Source organism: Phanerochaete carnosa (genome assembly GCF_000300595.1).
Source record: "Phanerochaete carnosa HHB-10118-sp unplaced genomic scaffold PHACAscaffold_5, whole genome shotgun sequence".
Classification (NCBI taxonomy): Eukaryota; Fungi; Basidiomycota; class Agaricomycetes; order Polyporales; family Phanerochaetaceae; genus Phanerochaete; species Phanerochaete carnosa.
Genome location: NW_006767632.1, coordinates 1,939,265 through 1,957,192, shown reverse-complemented (window position 1 = coordinate 1,957,192; position 17,928 = coordinate 1,939,265). Strand labels below are relative to the sequence as shown.

The 17,928-nt window shown below is 52.5% G+C and overlaps 7 protein-coding genes across 7 annotated transcripts; 3 read left to right on the top strand and 4 right to left on the bottom strand.

The window, feature by feature from the left end:
• Positions 1-341: 341 nt before the first annotated feature.
• Positions 342-745, bottom strand: PHACADRAFT_59222 (uncharacterized protein; the record flags this gene model as incomplete). Its single annotated transcript, XM_007395841.1, has 3 exons — positions 342-488; positions 539-636; positions 691-745. Coding segments are annotated over 3 exons (300 nt in total), but the record flags the coding sequence as incomplete, so codon positions are not given.
• A 677-nt stretch (positions 746-1,422) lies between these two features.
• Positions 1,423-3,321, top strand: PHACADRAFT_256297 (uncharacterized protein). The gene is made up of 6 exons (XM_007395840.1): positions 1,423-2,008; positions 2,061-2,132; positions 2,185-2,499; positions 2,552-2,793; positions 2,843-2,965; positions 3,025-3,321. The coding sequence occupies exons 1-6, from the start codon at positions 1,444-1,446 to the stop codon at positions 3,274-3,276; spliced, it is 1,569 nt and encodes a 522-aa protein (XP_007395902.1). The 5' UTR covers positions 1,423-1,443; the 3' UTR covers positions 3,277-3,321.
• Positions 3,322-3,462: 141 nt separating this feature from the next.
• On the top strand, positions 3,463-5,501 carry PHACADRAFT_184361 (uncharacterized protein; the record flags this gene model as incomplete). The annotated part of the gene is made up of 3 exons (XM_007395839.1): positions 3,463-4,100; positions 4,158-4,618; positions 4,674-5,501. Coding segments are annotated over exons 1-3 (1,848 nt in total), but the record flags the coding sequence as incomplete, so codon positions are not given.
• Positions 5,502-5,574: 73 nt separating this feature from the next.
• PHACADRAFT_256292 (uncharacterized protein) lies at positions 5,575-6,526 on the bottom strand. Its single transcript, XM_007395838.1, has one exon. It carries the CDS (start codon positions 6,311-6,313, stop codon positions 5,579-5,581), a length of 735 nt encoding a protein of 244 aa, XP_007395900.1. The 5' UTR covers positions 6,314-6,526; the 3' UTR covers positions 5,575-5,578.
• A 1,530-nt stretch (positions 6,527-8,056) lies between these two features.
• Positions 8,057-11,611, top strand: PHACADRAFT_256290 (uncharacterized protein; the record flags this gene model as incomplete). The annotated part of the gene is made up of 15 exons (XM_007395837.1): positions 8,057-8,196; positions 8,244-8,382; positions 8,430-8,598; positions 8,655-8,749; positions 8,801-8,875; positions 8,933-9,534; positions 9,592-9,702; positions 9,759-9,795; positions 9,846-10,062; positions 10,112-10,236; positions 10,287-10,505; positions 10,561-10,755; positions 10,802-11,188; positions 11,242-11,373; positions 11,425-11,611. The coding sequence occupies 15 exons, from the start codon at positions 8,057-8,059 to the stop codon at positions 11,590-11,592; spliced, it is 2,811 nt and encodes a 936-aa protein (XP_007395899.1). The 3' UTR covers positions 11,593-11,611.
• Positions 11,612-11,702: 91 nt separating this feature from the next.
• On the bottom strand, positions 11,703-16,744 carry PHACADRAFT_209090 (uncharacterized protein). Its single transcript, XM_007395836.1, has 14 exons — positions 16,419-16,744; positions 15,964-16,364; positions 15,512-15,903; positions 15,350-15,464; positions 14,429-15,287; positions 14,188-14,374; positions 14,003-14,135; positions 13,850-13,947; positions 13,377-13,799; positions 12,704-13,323; positions 12,599-12,650; positions 12,364-12,550; positions 12,097-12,316; positions 11,703-12,038 (listed from the first exon to the last, which is right to left on the bottom strand). Exons 1-14 carry the CDS (start codon positions 16,576-16,578, stop codon positions 11,794-11,796), a joined length of 4,092 nt encoding a protein of 1,363 aa, XP_007395898.1. The 5' UTR covers positions 16,579-16,744; the 3' UTR covers positions 11,703-11,793.
• Positions 16,745-17,064: 320 nt separating this feature from the next.
• On the bottom strand, positions 17,065-17,875 carry PHACADRAFT_256286 (uncharacterized protein). Its single transcript, XM_007395835.1, has 4 exons — positions 17,824-17,875; positions 17,682-17,774; positions 17,416-17,629; positions 17,065-17,361 (listed from the first exon to the last, which is right to left on the bottom strand). The coding sequence occupies exons 1-4, from the start codon at positions 17,843-17,845 to the stop codon at positions 17,295-17,297; spliced, it is 396 nt and encodes a 131-aa protein (XP_007395897.1). The 5' UTR covers positions 17,846-17,875; the 3' UTR covers positions 17,065-17,294.
• Positions 17,876-17,928: the final 53 nt, after the last annotated feature.

Below are 17,928 nucleotides of genomic sequence, written 5' to 3'. Positions count from 1 at the left end.
GGTAAAGTGAGGGAGCGCGTCAGACTTAACGTTCATGCCAAGGGAAAATCAGAAATCTCTACTCCGGCTACACAGTTCGTACGAAACCGCGCAGTTTCAGATGCAACGTCCAGGCACAGGCAGACACGTCCCTGCACGGACACTACCGTGTAACATGTCCCAGTATCATCCTAAACAGCTTCGCTGGACCTTTGAACGAGACACATCGAACGTGCAATGATGTCACAGTATAATATTAGCAGGAACGCCCTAGAGTACAATACGCGACTCTACAGATACAGCAGTCCGAACTATGATTGGAAACTGGCCTGGTTGACCGGCATGTCTGACTCCTCGAACTGAGCACGAGCTCTCTTGATGTCTTCTTGCATGAACAAAAGTTCCTCCATACGAGCAAGCTTCTTGGCATCAGCAGGTCGCGAGAGTGCTCTGCGGAGATCTTCGATGGACAACCTGGACTTCTTGCCAGACGCAAGGGAAGTTTGACACTGGAACGAATGAGTACCACGGACATGGAACTAGAGCAGGTCAGACATACTACATCCACAATATATTCCACCAAAATTTCCTCCATGACATTCACGGTGTCGTTTGCAGGGTTACGATTATCCCCGAAACCGTACATCAGATTGCGGACTATCCCATATTAGCGTCAGAGAGGGATATGCTACGCATACAGAGCACACTTACGCTCTTTCGTGAACAGTCCTCTATACGACGACTTCTTTGATGAACCTCTCGCGCCTCCCGTAGACGCAGCTGCCAGGGTGTCTCGATATGAGGGTATATATGTGTAGGTAGAGGTATAGGGCCGGGGAGGCTGCGTGGCGGGAAAAGTCGTCATGGATGAGGTTGCCGCAGGAATGGTCGAGGTTGCCGCATATTGCGGAGATGCATACGTGGGAGCGGGAGTGGTCGCAGCTAATGTTGCAGCCGCCGCGGCAGGTTGTTGCCCGATAACAGGAGAAGCTGCTGCAGATGTAGGTGTAGGTGTAGCTGCCGTTGTTGCAGGGGTAGTGGCCGCAGGTTTCGATGCTTGCGTTTGTGCTTGCTGCGGTTTAGCCTGTTGCTGTTGTTGCGCTGTTTGCTGTTGCTGTTGCTGCTGGGGAGTATAGTAACTGTATGCTGCATAAGGCCAGGTGCCATATCCCTGAACAGCGGTAGGATATGGCGTTTGGTAAGCGGACGTTGGATATGCGCCTGGCTGCTGAGTGTGGGAAGCAGAATACGTGTTTGCTGGTGGAGGATGGTATGCGCTGTACGGGTACGATGTCCCTGACGGAGGATAGTACGGCATTTTCTTCGTTGGATTGTCAACGACAAGGCGATGGACAAGCGGGCGAACGCCACTGTGGGCGGAGTCCGCGTGAATTTCACGTGACTCGATCGTGCCGATCGCTATTCGCGCTATGACTCTCACCGCGACATTCACCGCGTAGCAGCATGAAGGTCACTAAAGGACTAAAACAGAAATCGTTATCTGGTTACTTTGGATCGTCTTCTCCCCCAAGGCCGGACTCAGCCTCCAGCAGAGCAAAGGCTTCGCCGCCTTCGAGGACCGCCAAGCGCAAGCGACCAGCACTCTCAAAGCGGCGCGCACCGGAGAGCGACCCTCCTTCAGAAAACGACAATGGTAGCACGAGTAGCGATGTCGGAGGGATTGCTTTTGAACCCCAGGTTATCGTGGTGAGTTCTGACGGGGAAGATGTGAACGATTCCCCGAAAAGGCCGGCCGCTACACAGCGAAAAGTACGAAAGAGGAGGGCCGAGAGCGTGGAGAAGCTACCAGTCACTGTCTCCAGTGAGAGTGAAGACACAGTTGGGGTACCTGTCAATTGGAAAGGCAAGGCGAAAGCTCCGAATCCCAGGAGCAAACGGAAGCGGGCGGTTTTAGACAGCGACTCTGATGAAGACCCACAGCCTCGCAAGTCGAAGCTAGTCAAGGGTGTCAGACCACCCACGCCGGAGACGGGAGATGAGGATCTACTTGAAGAGGTAGAAGAAGCACGTACGTAATTCGACTACTCATTTAGACCTCCTTGCTCACCGTTTGTGCTCAGGGATATTGGAGAGTCGATTGCGCGTGAGAGATAAAAGGTCCCAGTATCAGAAGAATTTGGAGAAGCTTAAACGTAAGCTAGTACCCCGTGCTATGAGCTTAGACATGTGCTCATGGAGTCTTAGGGAAGAAACGCGGGGAAGCTACGGCAGCCGAATCGTTGTCCTCGAGCGAGGAGGAGGATAATAGGATAATTCCTGGTGCTCGGCCTACTCACGAGATCTCATCGGATGCATCAGAAGAAGAAGAGCCTGAATATGGAGGGCTAAGCGGTTTCATCGAGGAAGACAGTAATCAAGCTATCGAGCTCCCCGCGGAATACAGTATGAACACCTACCAGGACTTGATGCATCACTTCAAGATTATTTGTCAGCTATTCGTGCACCTTGCTGTCCAGCCTGTAGAGCAGCGGCGAGATTTCCTGCAACAGAGTCTGAAAGGTGAGTTACAGCTCGTTCGCATGCGCAACCTCTCTGCTCAGCTCCGTTGCAGACCAGTACTTCTCGATTCCTCTGCAGATTGCTCGCCGGAAAGTCACTGGCATGCGAGACTCACTAGTGACCTCTTCCGTATGGCGAACCGCGTTCAAAAAGCCGCTTGAGATGTATCCCGATTTTGAAACGGTCCAGATGGATTTCGCCGTGCCAAATTGCGACGCATGTCGTCTGGGTGGTCGCATGTCGACGCTTACAGGCAGGTGTTTTGGGGAGCCGTATGACCGACTGACATTTGAAGTAGGTTCTGGCTCTCCTCACCATTAATTTGCGCTCATGTCCTCATCAGTCGCTGTCGGAGAGCGATACTGGCGACGACGAGGACGAAGAAGAGACGTCAAAGAAAGAGTTCAACCTTGGCCGGTTCTGTGCACGTCGCACTCGTGTGTTCCACAAGTTCACGCACTGGGAGGTATGTTGAAACATCATTGTGTGTGGTCTCATCTCACTAATCGAATGTATGTCTCTCAGTACGCTCTCTTCAGATCTCTCAACCAAGAAGTAGAGGATTTGCGCAACAGATCTTCTAAGCAGCGTGTGTACGTCCCGGTCGCATACGCCAGCGGCAGCAGGCCTCCAGACGATTTGTCGGATGCAGATGGTATCATGAATTGGTTCGATGAACGAGGCCTGATTTCCGCCGAGTGGCAAAAAATGAAGGAGATGATGGAGAGTGCCCGCAACTTGGAAGTAGCATCTAAGCGGGGCGAGGACGACGACTAGCCTGATTATAGATTGCATGACTGACGATGTGGTTGCCTGGTTTCATCCCATGTATTTATATGTATACCAGAGGTTTTCGACTGCCTCTAGCTAGTGAAATTATCTTCGGTGTTGTTATCTCTTCCGCCACCTGGTTGATGCGCAGTGAATGTCGGTGATGCGCTCGAACTTTGTGGCGCTCGGCGGCTTTGACCACGACCACCATCCCCTTCATGCTCTCCTTCAGCTCAACGCCGTATTGAAAACAATCCCCTTTTGACAGCCATGGAATCTGCACCGGTGTCGCTCCGAATCGACACCAGCCTCTCAACAGGCGGGCTGGGTGCACCTAACTCACCGCTCGAGTCGCCAAGTGCGCTGTTCGCTGGCCGACAACGCGCACGCAGTCTCTCCCAGACACTGCTCCCTCAGCTCCGTCTTTCTATTGACAAGTCTTCTTCAGGGAGACAGTCCGACGCCGGCCCGGAGAGACCGACCATGTCGCTCGGCATGGAGAAGGCGCGGAACGAATCGCGCAAACTTCTTTCGCATATTCTGGCGCAGCTTGAAGAACGTAGCGTGCCACCACCTCTTCTCGAAGGCTCAGACTCTCGTACTGCGCGATCCAGAAAAGGTATTGCGGCGGTTGTAAGGTCTCTCTCAGGCAAAGGCAAGGCCGCCGACGCGAAGCAGGCGAATACAAACGGCAATGATGACAGCGACGAAGACTATGACCCCAATAACCGCCCAGTATTTTTCACCGATGCCACCCTCAAACTCATGGGACAACTGCGCGACACGTTACACATATCTTTAGCGAATAATTGGGATATCTTTGCGGCGGGGTAAGAACCTTTCCAGCACCATTCTCAGGCCCATATTGAGTCTAGATAACTTTACAGCAGCTCCGAGATGAAACCAGGCAGGCAAAACTCGTTCGAAAAGCGCCGTCGTAAACGGAGACTGAGCTCGCAGGGACGCTCTCGTTCTCGATCTGCGTCCCCCAGCAGATATGACGATGAACCGTCACAAGCACCAGAACTTCTCTCACAGTGCATCACCATCCTTTCTTCTGTTATCGTCGAGGACTGTCGTTTCCGCGTCTACGCTCTCAACTTGGCGAAACCTCCATACTCGTTGCAAGGTGTGACGTTGGACGTCGCTCAGATTCTCCTCCACATGCATCGTGACGAACCTCGGATACTCTCACGGATCGGATTCACCCTTATGCCTGCCTTTCAGAGCTTCCCCACCAGTATGCATGCCCGCTTACTGCAATTCTTTGAGGAGGGTGTCTTGGGCGGAATGCTCGAGAACCTCCAGAAAATGCAGGGGAAAGACCCTGTCACAAGCCCAGCAAACGGTAGGCATTAATATTGTCTTGCGAAAGTGGAACTCACTTTGGTTTGGCCTGACAGAACCTCTGGACGAGCAGCCTCCTGTAGTCTCTATTACTGTCGAAGAAGCCCAAGACGAAGTCAGCCATAGCGATCGTTGGAAGAGGTGGAGTAAACGCGCAACAGGACATAGTCAAGGGTGTCAGTCCAGCAGTGCTCCTGAACAGGACATTACTGTCTATTACTTGGCATCATTGGTCGAGCCCTTGCTCTCGGCGATATTGGAGAACGTGAACCTCTTCACGGACCCAAGCCCGGTTACTCACCGTTTCCATCGCTTCTTCACTCGATTGATGCAGGAAAAGCCAGACGTCTACTTAGACGTCCTGGGAGTCATCGCGTATCACAACTCGAAGAGTCGCTACGCCGCCACCAGTCTCCTCTTGACGTACTGGCCCAGATCTACTGGACACGTCGTGATCTCGAGGCCGCTCCCCAAGGTAGCTCACATTGCTGGCCCGACCTTTCCTGACCGTCGATCCAGCATCACTCGTCGTACACGAAACGCAGTGGATCACCCGTATGCCCACCAGTTCATGCCTTGGCGGTTCGCTCTTCCGGCGAGCTCATTTGGCATGTTTGGGGAGTTTTCCTCAAACCGCTGCAGGGCCTGTTCCGACGCCGTCGATGGGTTCGGTTTGTTGTGTCCTTTTTGCATGTGCGCCGTGCACTTCGACTGTTACGACTACCCCGAAGGGAGCTTCTTCACGGAGTACGCGCTGCAAAGTGACCCGAATATCCGGAAAGTCGCCGTCCACAGGTTCTGCCACGTCCTGCCGAGCAGGCACGGGAGCACGACCTTGACCGTCAGGAAGGAACAGCACGTGTTCCGCATGGTCAATACCTTCATCCTTGCGACGTACTCGCGAAGGATCAAAGCGAGATTTCCATCCTTATATATTTTAAGTCAGTACCCAGAACATGTATCAGAATAATTGACTAACCTCCGACAGGATCCACGACAAGATCGCTTTCACCAGCCGCCGGAAGCTGTAATCAGAAAGCATCCCATTCGGCCAGAAGCGCCGCACGAGCAGCAGGAGTCCGACCTCGTTAAGAGACAGATTGTGATCCGACAGGCACGCCTCAATAGTCGCGACCAGCGTCTCGACCTCGAGGGTGATATCGAACCCAAACGGTAGCGGGAAGCAGATCTGGAGGCTCTCGGGGTCCGCAGCGGCGTCCTCGAACAGTGCTGGGCGAGCGTCATGCCGCTCGAGGAGACCGAGATGATGTAAGTGCACGAGAAGCTGCCGTGCTGGTGCGTCGTGGTGGAGGCCCAGGGCGTCACCCATTCGGTCGCGCACATGTGCCAGGGAGGCCATCTCGTACGGATACGGAGGCTCGTCGTCCAGTCCCGCGGCCCCTACCTGGCTGACGCTCAGCAGCGCACTCAAGTCAACGCCTTCGGCCTCGCTCGAGGGCGGGAGCTTCACGACGCTGGCCATGAAGGCGAGCGTATTCCAGTCAAAGTAGGCGAGGTAGTCCTTCGCGCGCAGGTTGTTCTCCGAGAGGTAATCCTCCAGGGAGCTGGATACCGGGAGATGGCCGGAAGAGAGGTAGCTTTCGTAGAGGCTAACGAGGTAATGCAGTTCGAAATCTTCCATCTCTCCGGACTCCGACGCGTGATCGAGCGTAATAACGACAGAGCCTAGAGCCATCCCGTTATTCAAGATCTGCAACTGATTCCATAGCGTCGAGAAGAGCACAGTGACTTCTTCATATGTGGCTGCAGCGAGATCAGATTCTGCCCATATCAGATCTCGGTAGTGCTCAATGAATGATTGGCGAAGATCGACATGGGAAATGGTCATCAAGCTTGAGTCGGCGTTAACACCTCGACACCTTGGCAGAACAGCGTTGGCTGCTTCAGACAGACATGAGGGATGTACGAAGAGGTGGCACGCTCCGCATTTGTACCCTTGCGACACAGTACCCCAGAGCGGCGTCTGGCACAGACAGCAGAGAGACATACACAAGAACCTGCCGGGAGTACGCTCAGGAGAAGCGCAGTCCTGGCCCACACAGAGTCTCAGTCGACCGACCACGACAATTACGGCGAGTAACGGTGGAGATTACGTCGCGAGTAGGAAAGCATTGTTACAATCCTACGCAACGCCCTGGATGCTCGCGCTGCATGATCTCGATGTTGCGGAATACGGAAACATCCTATACGACCTCCTCATCGAGTATGCTGAAGAGGGCACGTACACGGACCCGTTTATACTCGGTGAGAGAGGAGAAGCTGATACGAAAGCACGCAAGGTGAAAACAGCTGCTTAGCCTTCGAAGTGTCACCTAATGTTTTCGAGCAGAAGCGGCAAGTAGGGATTGCGGATCGGTTCCTTCGGGCCATTATCAAGATATCTCAGGCTACTCCTGTAAGAAATAGTGCCGTGGCTCACCACGCTGAAAGTGCGACGCAGTTTCGCAAGATGAAGTTGTCCACTTCATAGGACTCCACCAGTTGAGCTTCGTTCACGAACGTGTTCAAGAATTTGGCAAGAAGACAGGAGAGTTCGTCGACATGTTGTTCAACATACAGTTTAATTGCGGCCATTAGTCTCGAGTCGACGATGATAGGATCTGTCATCGTCGATGCTCTTGAACCAATCTTCCGCCTGCACCAGATCAGTCAACGGTCTAGGATACATCTTGTGGCTCACCTCGAGGGAAGATGGTTCATCTCCTCCTGCTTCACGAAGTCCAGAGAGATGACATACTGTCTGTCGCATCCGTAAAGGAGTAGGCACATAGCCAGCGATAGGCGTATGAACATCAAGCTGCACGGATGCATGAGATGTACCGACGCCAAATGTAATAAAACTCACGCATCGCCCGACTCTCCGGACCACAGCTTCGAAATCAGGTCCGAAGAGAGATGTTCATGCAACATCCCCGCGATATTCTGCAGCTCTTGGCGGCCGACAGCCCTTAGCCAAGCAGAGTACAGGCCTGCTTTGGTTAAGACCAGGCAGTCCTCAAGATCAGCGCGGAACCTTCCTGCCTCGCTAGCGAACTGGTAGAACAGCGAAACGGGGATGTCGACGCCCGAGGATGCGAAGATGCACAGCCAGCGCAGGCCACGTTGGTAACCGTCTCGGCTGGCAAAGGATATGGCCATTAGACTCTGGAGCGGATTGACGTTTATTAAACCTGCGAGGTCCCCCACGGAGCTGCGGCCGTCGAAGACCAAGCTGTGACGCGACGAGCCGTCTTCACGGGTGAACAGCCGAGGGAGGGCTGGTACTGCCTGCGCCGAAGATGAGACATGTTATTATGCGAGAGCGAAGGATTCAACTCACCACTTCGTAGCCTTCTGAGTCTCGCATGCGCTCAAACCACCGCTGGAACAGCTCGTCAAATGCAGTGAAGGCGATCGAGCTTCCCTCATGTGGCGCAGTATGTGGGACTTCTACGCCATTCAATTACCAGAACTCTCTCTCAAGCGTGCAGCATTATTCGTGCGAGTTATGGTCGTCGACTCCCAGCCATTCCTGGCGCTGTTGCTCGCACAGCTTCGACATGAAGACTGGGAGATAAGGTAAGACACATGTTATCTATGCAGATCTTCTCAGCAGCTGTAGATAGACTAGAGGGCATCTTGCGGCTATTTCGTATAGTCTTAGATGTCACAAGCACTGCTTTCGTTGCCGAGGGTCGACAATGGGGTCTCAGCGTAGTGGATGTCTTCTACTATTTCTTTTCAGCTATGTGGACGGATGACAAGGTTCGTACAAATCGTGTTTTTGGTGCCCCAGTTAACGCCGTGTCTAGGAGGAGATACGACTAGCTGTGGATACATGGTCTCAGACCTTGCTTCCCGCTCATCACGAAGCCATTATGCGCTGCTGGAACGAGACGCTATCAAGAGCGCCCATCTCAGAGAAGTTGAAGCTGATCAACTTCCTGTGCCAGTTGAGGTCTCATTTTCCCGCATGGAAAGGCTAGTCATATTTTCCAGCCAATATTCTTCACTACATTTTCTCATCTCCCATACAGTCCTAGCATGGGAGACCATAATAGAAGCGTTATTGGAGAGCGAGTTCATGGCAAGAAATGGACATCTGGAAGACGGCGCAGCCGCAGCACATTTGGTATGGATGTGTCTGCATAAGAAATGAGACAACACACTGACCACCACTGAGTCTTTATACGGTCTTTCGTCGAAAGAGGGCGACGAAGCACAAACAGTCTCTGACCCGGATTCGTTCTTGTTGCGCGTAAGCATATTACAGGTGGCGTTGGTATTAGTAATTAACATTTCCTGCCCCCGATAGGCCGCTCTCATTTCCTTGTCGCTGCGAATGATTGCGGACGGCATCACGGTTGAATTATTCTCGCTGCTGAAGCTCAAACACCAGCTTCTACTCACTTTTGGCTACCGCGACGTCTCTCTTGTTCCATCTTCCAACGGGCAGACGTTCTACGTCCAATTTGGCGAACTGGACTGCTTTCCACCGGTGGCCCTGCCTTGTATTGCTGATCTCATGCTCGTGTTAGACTCTGCCCAACCTTGCGATATCTCATCATCCGCTATGGGTGGTCCAGACGTGGACGATGAAACCAAACATTCCCTCCTTATAGGTTCCGTGTTCGTCGACATCCTTGTTGATCTATCTAGTCACCTGAGCGAGCTCGGGTCGAGTCCACCTCTCGTCCTTAAAAATTTACTCAAAACCTTGATCATCGCTATGCAAAAGCATGATTTCGACAGTCAGCCGCTGAGATATCTGCACAGCGACTTGCGAAAGGCGTTACGCTGTGCTCTTATGATGTACTCGGACGAGGGGCATCTAAGCCTTGAGCTTCGCCAATTAGCCCTGTCAGCGTGTCAAGTCTTCATCACCCGGTGGCCGGACATTATGGGTCCTTTCATCTAGTAAGCCTGCTGCTGCTGCTGCTGCTATGTTGGAAGCCAGATTAACTGTTCCACCAGCGAAGCAATTGAGAGTGTCACCAAAGTCATGGTATCTCTTCATTACGAGGAACACCCAGAAGACAGCCTCGTAGTGCAGTCACGGATGTTTTTGGAAGGACTCATGACTACGTGAGTGTTATCGGCTCTCATAGCTACCTGATCTCAGCCTAAGAGCAAATGTCTAGATTCTATGGTCGGGGCATTCTGAATGTCCTATTCAAGGCATGTGCAGGACCAAAAGGCGTTCAACATAGCTCTGACAAGGTTTTCAGCGAGTCCTGTCTCCGGACTTCTTCAAGGTGCTGAACAAAGTTCTCGGTAACAAGCCTACAGCTATTGGGCAGCCCAATCTGAAAGATGCGCTCCTGTACGACACGCTGTCGAGAGCGCCGAATAACGAAGGGGAGTCTTATCAAACGGTACTCGACAATCTTGGTACCTTCGTTGAGATTGTGCATCATTCCGCCTACACCATCGATATGCTCGAATGTGCGTGCCTTCTGGTGCTCGCTATAATACCAGACTGACCTCTTTCAAGTCGTCGGGTTAAGCTTCACGAACATTGCGCATAAGGTGTCAGACTGGACTGTAGATACTTTCGACGCGAGCTCTCTGCTACTCATGTCGGCTACTCTCATCCAGTATAACAAGTCGCACAGTCGGGTAAGTACCATGAGTTCCAGAATTGCGAAGTCATGCTCAGTGTAACACAGATCTTTATACCCCAAGTGGCGACTGTACTACACCTGCTTCTCGGAAAGTGTAGACTGTCCAGCGCCGCCCTGTCGCACGTCCTACAGGTTACAGCTGCGCTCTACCGGAAAGCGGAGCAGACACCGAATCTGATTGTGGTTACCTTCCTGGAGTCAGTGTCGGAAATTCTCAGCTCGAAGGGCAAGTCGTTCTCTTCAACTTTTCCGGCCGCGTTGGAGGTCAGTCTAAATATGTTCGCCGATCATCTGTATGACATTGAGAGGCCGTCACTAGGTTGTTATTTCGAATGTCGGCTTGTCGTGTATTGCGCGCGAGAGCTTACTCCGACTTGCAGAAGATGGCTTTCTGTATCTCCACTCGTACAACGCAATGAGTCCATGGCACCAAGACTTTGTTTCATGCCAAGCTGTTGCTAAAATCGTGTTACGGGCGGCAGAGGAGAGTATGGGTACCCTTCGACATCTAGAGGTATGCACAGTCTTTGTCATATGCACCTTTTGCTAAGATCCACAAGAACAACCCTCTGGGTGTCCGTACATGGAACGCGATCGTCTTGGCCGGTCTGTCCGTCAATGGCTCACAAAGCCCCTCTCTGCTCTTGCGGTATTTTCACGCATTCGTGTTGCCTTACTACACCTCGCTAGAGCCTCTACAAGCCATCTCCGAACATCAAGGCCTTGGTGATGTTGAATCCAATCAAATTAGCAGAGCCTATATTGCGATCAAACTTTGGCTCCTTGTTGTTCTGAGATTGCTGGGTAGTGGTCTTGGTACATCAAGTGAGGAGAGTACCGATATCGCTAGCTTGCATCAGTGCAGGATGGTGTGGAATGAGCTTTGGCCTCCGTTTGAGGCAGTGGTAATTAATCTGCTGCACGTCCACGGTGCCGCTAACTCCTTAGTAAGTTGACGCCGTCTTTTATCCGGCATTATTGACATGGCATCTTTGGTCAGCTACTCGCGTCCAGTTCCGTAGCCGATCTCTTCCTTTTCTTGCACCAAACACGCATCATAATATCTCTCGAGACGTCGTCGCAAGTGGCGTTGCTCACTCAGTTACAGGCCAATAGCCGTCTCGAAAGCAAGGTACGTTTCTCGTGCTTCGATGGTTCGGTGACGATTCTTATCCCTCTTCAGATTTCGCGGGTCCTCCGGTCACTCACGGAGCCGCCGCCGAACAATCCCATAGGCTATTATGTATCTCAAATCGCTGCTGAAATATCCGCAGAAGAGAAGCTGGAGGCTGCCAGACTCCAAGAGAGTATGAAGCCGATCTGGGACAGAGGGCGAAGAGTCGTTAGTTGAGGAGTGGATTGGATGTAACTGGCGCACAATTTTAGAGAGCAACACCATCTAATCCGCTACTGGGTTGAATTCATGCGGGCCGATGTGTTTCCACAGTTGTGAGTGCTATTCTGGACTTGCATCTCCATCAAGATCAGTTTTCAGCGGAACTACCGCAAGGTTATCTCATTAGTCACCCGTGTTGAACACCCAAAGCTAGTTTTATGGTTGGACCGCTGCTTTGATCACGCCTCGCCCCAACCTATCACTATCCCCCACACAACTTGGGTCCGTAATACATCCTGCAAGCTCGAAGCGTCCACAAGAAATAAAAACAACCAGCGTGTCAAACTCGTGCGATTCACCGCCAGCTAATCGGCCGACGGGAATATCCGACAGTACGCCTTCGAAAAGTACATGCTGCGGAGGGTCCAGCGTAATGTTGACTGTGAATATCCGTGGCATATCTAAAGAGTTGGTAGCCCGCATCAGCATCAGCCCAACTAAGACGTAAAGCTCACTCACTTGACAAGTTCGTAATCTTCGCACGAAGGTACACGAGCTCGTTGAACTTCGGCTGGTATATCCCGGCGCGCTCAGCTATTGGCTTGAAATCGCTAGTCGAGTCGTCATTATACCATAATGATAAGTTTAGGCGTGCGCGTTCAACATGTAGTGTGTTGAGCATCGGTTGCGTTATCCGTAACTGTCGAAGCGACAACTCGCCCGCACGGGTTCCTCCAGTCTAATTCTGGTCAGAATGACACCACGACCGCGCTATCGTCGACATACCTCTTTCCACCTGCCCCGCACATACTTGAGAAGCGCTTCCCGGTACCAGAATAGTTCTCGCTGCAGGTGCTCTTGCTCGGCAGAAAGTCCTGAGTTGGACACGACAAACTGACGATCCGAGAGTGTCGGGATAGGCAGTTGGACATCATCGTCGGGCAACGTGAACTTTTTGATAGGAAGTAAAATTCTAGCATTGGATTGAGCATGTGTAATACTGGAGGAACGCAAACCATACCTTGATGTCAAACCGGGAGGAACTAGTGTTGTTGTTTGACCTGCCGAAACACCTGTGGACGTTTATGTGGGTATAGCGCCGATTGTCCTGGCTCGCCACACTCACCAGGTTGCTGGCGCTCGAAAATGACTTCGAAGGGTATGCCGTAAGTATTACGGACTTCGATGGAGACAATGCACCAGTCATTGATGTCGTCGATCAACAGGGGTGCTTTGTGTTCGTCAGGGAAAAGAAAAGCGGTATCAGGGGAGTACGGGAGGATATCGAGGTTGTGACATTCGAGCATATGGTATACGGTAACGAGCACGGGGTATGATAACTGGCGAGTATGGAATATATCGGGGGGCTTGTCCAGCGTCGGGCGAGGCCGGTGGCAGTAGGAATAAGAGACATGGATAATACCATGCGTGCTGTAATTACTGGTCAATCTTTCGATATCGTGAACGTGAGGAAAAGAATATACGCGCCATCCAACCTTACCGAAGCAGTTCACATTGACAACGAGTTTCTCACCCGGCTCCGCAGTCTGCTTCCCCGATGAGCTTTCCCATGTGAACACTGGCTTATGGATGAGGTCATATTCCGTCTCATAGGTGTCGTAAACAGACAAATCGCCCTCCGCGAGAGCTTGCTGGGCAGGTGCTATTGTCGAGTCATCGAATGTCAGGCGGATAAAGTCAACTGGCAGCGATGACACATTCTCCAACGTAATACGAATTGCTGACCTAGCAGATAGGCATCAACAAACAGTCCACAAGGGTCGGTGGAGTCCACATACTTCTCGCCGTTATACAACATGACAGCGCCGTGTGTCAACGATGTCCGGCGGATACGGAGAAGTGGCTGCTCTAGCACGACCCGACACTGTAGGTATCGCGGTGTATAGCGCGTGTTAGAGGCGACAGAAGCACTCGTGCGTTTCCCTTTCTTCGCGAACGGCCGAGAGTTCAGTCCTGCATGCTTGGAGCGACCAGATTCGCACTCGATCGCACTGCGTCGGCGGGCCTGTCTAGACTCTTCGTCATCCGTGGATAAAGGCAATAGGAATTCTCTTGTAGCGCCGCCAGGAGCCTGCACGTAACAGCCGCGAATCGTCAGTATTCCCGCTCCCACCGCTTGTGCGGTAATGGTGACGGGATGAAAGGAGTTCGCTGGTACAACCAGAGACATCGGTTTCGATTCTATCGACACCCCAGACGTACTGCAGCACTTTGAAAGATATGATATATGAGCGGCTCGAGCATGGCTTACCTGAGCGACAGCTTTGACAACTCAAGATCGAAGACGTAAGGATTGCGGAGGGTGATCACTACATCGAATGGTTCGTTCTGTACCAAGAGTGCATCGGACTATGTTTAAGCCGCATATTAGCGGGAAGCTAGCGATACCAGCGCTGCTACATACCTGTCCCCCCAGCGACCTGCGCGGATTATACAAAAATGGGTCCGTCATACCGACGAGAACTGGATTGACCCCATCCTGTTTCTGCGACAAGAGCGATATGGGTTTCTCCATGGGCAGACGAACAAGTGGTAGTCTGTAGGCCGTTGAGGACATGCTCAATAATATAGCAGTCTGAGAGCACGTACGACAATATTTCGATGCTGACTATAGGTTTCCCGGACCAGTAGTCTACGCGGCGTGCATCGCCTCTTCGTCTTGCGGTGGAAAGGGCCCTTGCAGCAGTGCTGTAAAAGTGATGCTGATCCCCGTGGCTCATGACGATATGCAAAGCCTTGAGAGCTGACAAGCAGAATTGTGCCACGGCTGGATAATCTGAAGGGGAGGGACAGTTAAGCGACAGTTTACCGTGAGTGCTGAGTCGCTTACCAGGGAGAGCCTCCGCGACTGCTATGGCTTCGCGAACAATACCGATCTGCAACTCTGGCCATCCGTAGGCTTCTTGTGTGGGCTCCAGTTCCTCCAAATCGTCGGAGATGGCTTCTTCGGATTCTGCCGTCTCGCTTGCTATCAAACGGACCGCATCGAGATCAACGCCATGAACTCGACAAACATGTTTAACCACTTTAAGAACACTCTCGTTCCCCACTGTGTTCTCATGCGTCCTAATGCCTACCGACCCATGATTTGTGCTGTCGCCCAGTTCGACGCCCTGTATGCCCAGCCCAGCACCCGCTATCGTAGTCCCTACGTGTTCATCACGACCGCAAACCACGAGATCCATGATGCATCCCAGGACTTCGCGTAGGATATAGGCCTCCTTCCGCAAGTAACCGAGTATGCTGTAGATGGCGGCCACGTTCTCCAGGATGAATATTCGCTCACGAGAACCGAGATGAAGGAGCCAAGGGCCATGTGCTTGTGCGACAACGCCCGAGATCATGGATCGTGTGATGCCCGTAATGGAGCTCAGCCGTTCCGCTAAATTATGCGACACTCGCTTGTCCCCGCCGGATGTCGAGCCTGGTTTTTGTGCTAAGGTAGGAGGTAGGGTAGCAGTGCTGCCGTGAAGGAGCATGGAAAAGGTTAGAGGACCCCATCCCTTGGCCGCCCATACTGCAAGCAGCAGAGATGCATGTCGCAGTATGCAGCGTGTGTAGAACCAAGACACGAAGGAAAAATTCACTTCCGGCTCTGGTGGAGGGGCCGACCTGGAATACAGGTTTGCTGCCTGTGTGACTTTCTCGGCAACATCGTCCCATGGCTCATTGCCCTCGGGAGCTCCATTCTATGAGACGACGCAAACACACCATGTCAGCAGAAGAGCGAGTGTATAATTGCCAGACAGACCGTTTGGTTAGACGACCATGCGTCCACGACCTGCAAAGTCGCTAGGCCCTCCAGCGCGGATGCATGCCAGACAGCATCCTGCGTACTCTTGAGAAGAACGACTGCTTCATTATACCTATTAACGATCAGCGGCTGTTGCACCAGGGTAGTGAGGAAATTTACCATACGGAAGCATCCATAGACCTTCCAGCGAGCAGGAAGAAGTCTCCAAGCACCTTGAATAGCCTGCCATGGGATGACACCGCACCTATAGCCAAAGGCTTCTTCTTCGCTGAGGGAACCGGCAGGCTGGACTGACGGAAGGGGGAGGAGGGAGGACCTGGGCCAATAGACGAATTCCGTTTTACGGATAAGGTGGTTGGTGTCTTGGCTCTTAGCAGGGAACTTCCAGTCGCCAGGTTCGGCTGACTGTGCTGCGAGGGTAGGGGCGGCAGAGAGCTGCGAGCAGGTATATCGTTCTCAATAGGTCTCGGCATCTCTGATATGTGTGGGAGAGCAGGGAAGAGTGTTGCGTTGAGGTACTCATTGCCGAGCGGTGTCTCTAACATTTGCACCTGTCACCTTTGGTTGAGCGTCGAGCTGCAGGCTATGCAAACGAGGATAGCGGCACTAACCACAGTTGCAAACTCAGCTAATATATTTGAGCACAAGTCTGCGATTAGTGTACCAACGTACAACCTCTTATTCCCCATCATGCTTGGTATAACCACTAGCCCGGGGTAGTTGCCTAAATTGAGGTTCGTGCTACCGTCACTCTCCTCGAAGACTAGGCAGTTGTTGGCGAGGGGGAAGAGGGCGCCAGATGGGAAGAGGTCGCTCAGCATGGCATTGAACTGCGCAAGGATGGAGGACAGAGACTCGTTCTGTGAGCTTGAGCTGGATGCGATGCCAATGACACCTAAAGGGAAGTCGGACGGACGAAAAAGCGACAGCGTCCGATGAGACTGGGGGAGTGGATGAGATGGGTAACTCATATGAATATGCCCAGTTGCCAACGGGTTGGGCATGAACCGCGCTGCGGGGACGCAGTGTCAATCATGGACGCGTATAGAAGTATAGTAGGACATACCTCTGTCATCGCGCGTGTCCGCTGGTATGTCGCCCAGACGTATGCTCTCAAACGTCCGTATCTCTGCTGCCCATTGCTCGAAGAACGACCGCTTGATAGCACCCACTGGGAGGAGCAGAATTCGGACGCGTGCCAGAGATCCAAACTCTAGAGGATCCATAGCTTCTGGTCGCCAGAAAGTTCAGTGTGAGTCCTGAAGCATACAAACGCGGTTAACACTAGCTTAGAGGCTGTCCTCGACCGGCGTCAGAGAGCAAGCAAGGCTCAGGAAGGAGGTACGGAGATGCACTAAGTGGAAGTGGAATGAGGGTAGGTGCAGCAGCGCTTTAGACGCGCTCACACATGTGCGTACATACATGTTGACGACGACCATCACGTCCACGTATCGTAGTTCGCCATGGTGCGTCGTGGGGTATCTGCGAGAGACATGGAGGAATAATATGTCTCCAGACTTTGAGCGACAAGTCACTCGGGACTCTTATGCTCTCTACAGCCGCAGCAGCGTTTGGCTACTACACGGTATGGACCATTCTACTGGCGAGTAACGTGACTCTTGCAGAAGTTCGAGAGCGTCATTAAAGAGTCTGTCAGCCGTTCTTCGATGCGTCAAGCCCAGTGCACCAATGGTTCCCTTCACGCGAATGGGCAGTCCGGATCCCTGCATTTATTCTCGTCATAGGGCTATCGGCTATCGGCATGCTACTCGGATTCAAGGTAATTCAAAGTCATGGTCGTACACAAGCGGAGGAACCACGCAGAGGCCCAGAGCACCAACTGCAGTGATGGCGTTGCAAAGGCATTGAATATATATGGCGTACAACAAGCGCATAGATCCGGGATAGCACAGCGTTACAACGTCGGCTAGTCGCATTCGCCTTAATCAAAGTCAGACTCTTCTTGTCTGAAGGCAGCACTGTAGGCTAGTATTGTCCCATAGACGAGCCTGGCACGACATTATCACCAATATTGTTAGCAGGAGAGGAATATTGTCACGCACGATCCGCCAATGATAGACATCGCACACGCCCCCGGCCGTATTATCTCGGAGTGCGCTAGCACAAGTGGGAGGGCAAAACCAGTGACGACTACGAACGACGTGAGGAAGCGGCCAAGGTCTACAGGTCCCGAGCCCTCGTAATCGGCAGTGAGGTCGTCACCTCCGCAGTGCGCGAATAGGGCGTTGGGAAGGGGTGCGAGAACGAAGATCAGAGCTAAACAGACAGCATAAGCGGTATGAGTGAGATAGGAAATGACATAACCCACCAACAAGGAGAGGCAGCCAATTCGACCACAAAGCGCACGACAGGATGATCATCAAGAACCCGACGGCAAGCACGAAGGAGAGCAGGATGACCGCTGCGGGGATTCATGAGCAGCACATGGCCGACTTATGGTGCGCACTCACTCTTGAGACCAGCGTGCGCCATCGTGGGTATGATACAAATAGAAGGGGATCGTGGACGGTTGAAAAGTGCTGTGCGCGCGACGTCTCCAGCCGGCGCGCTCTTAC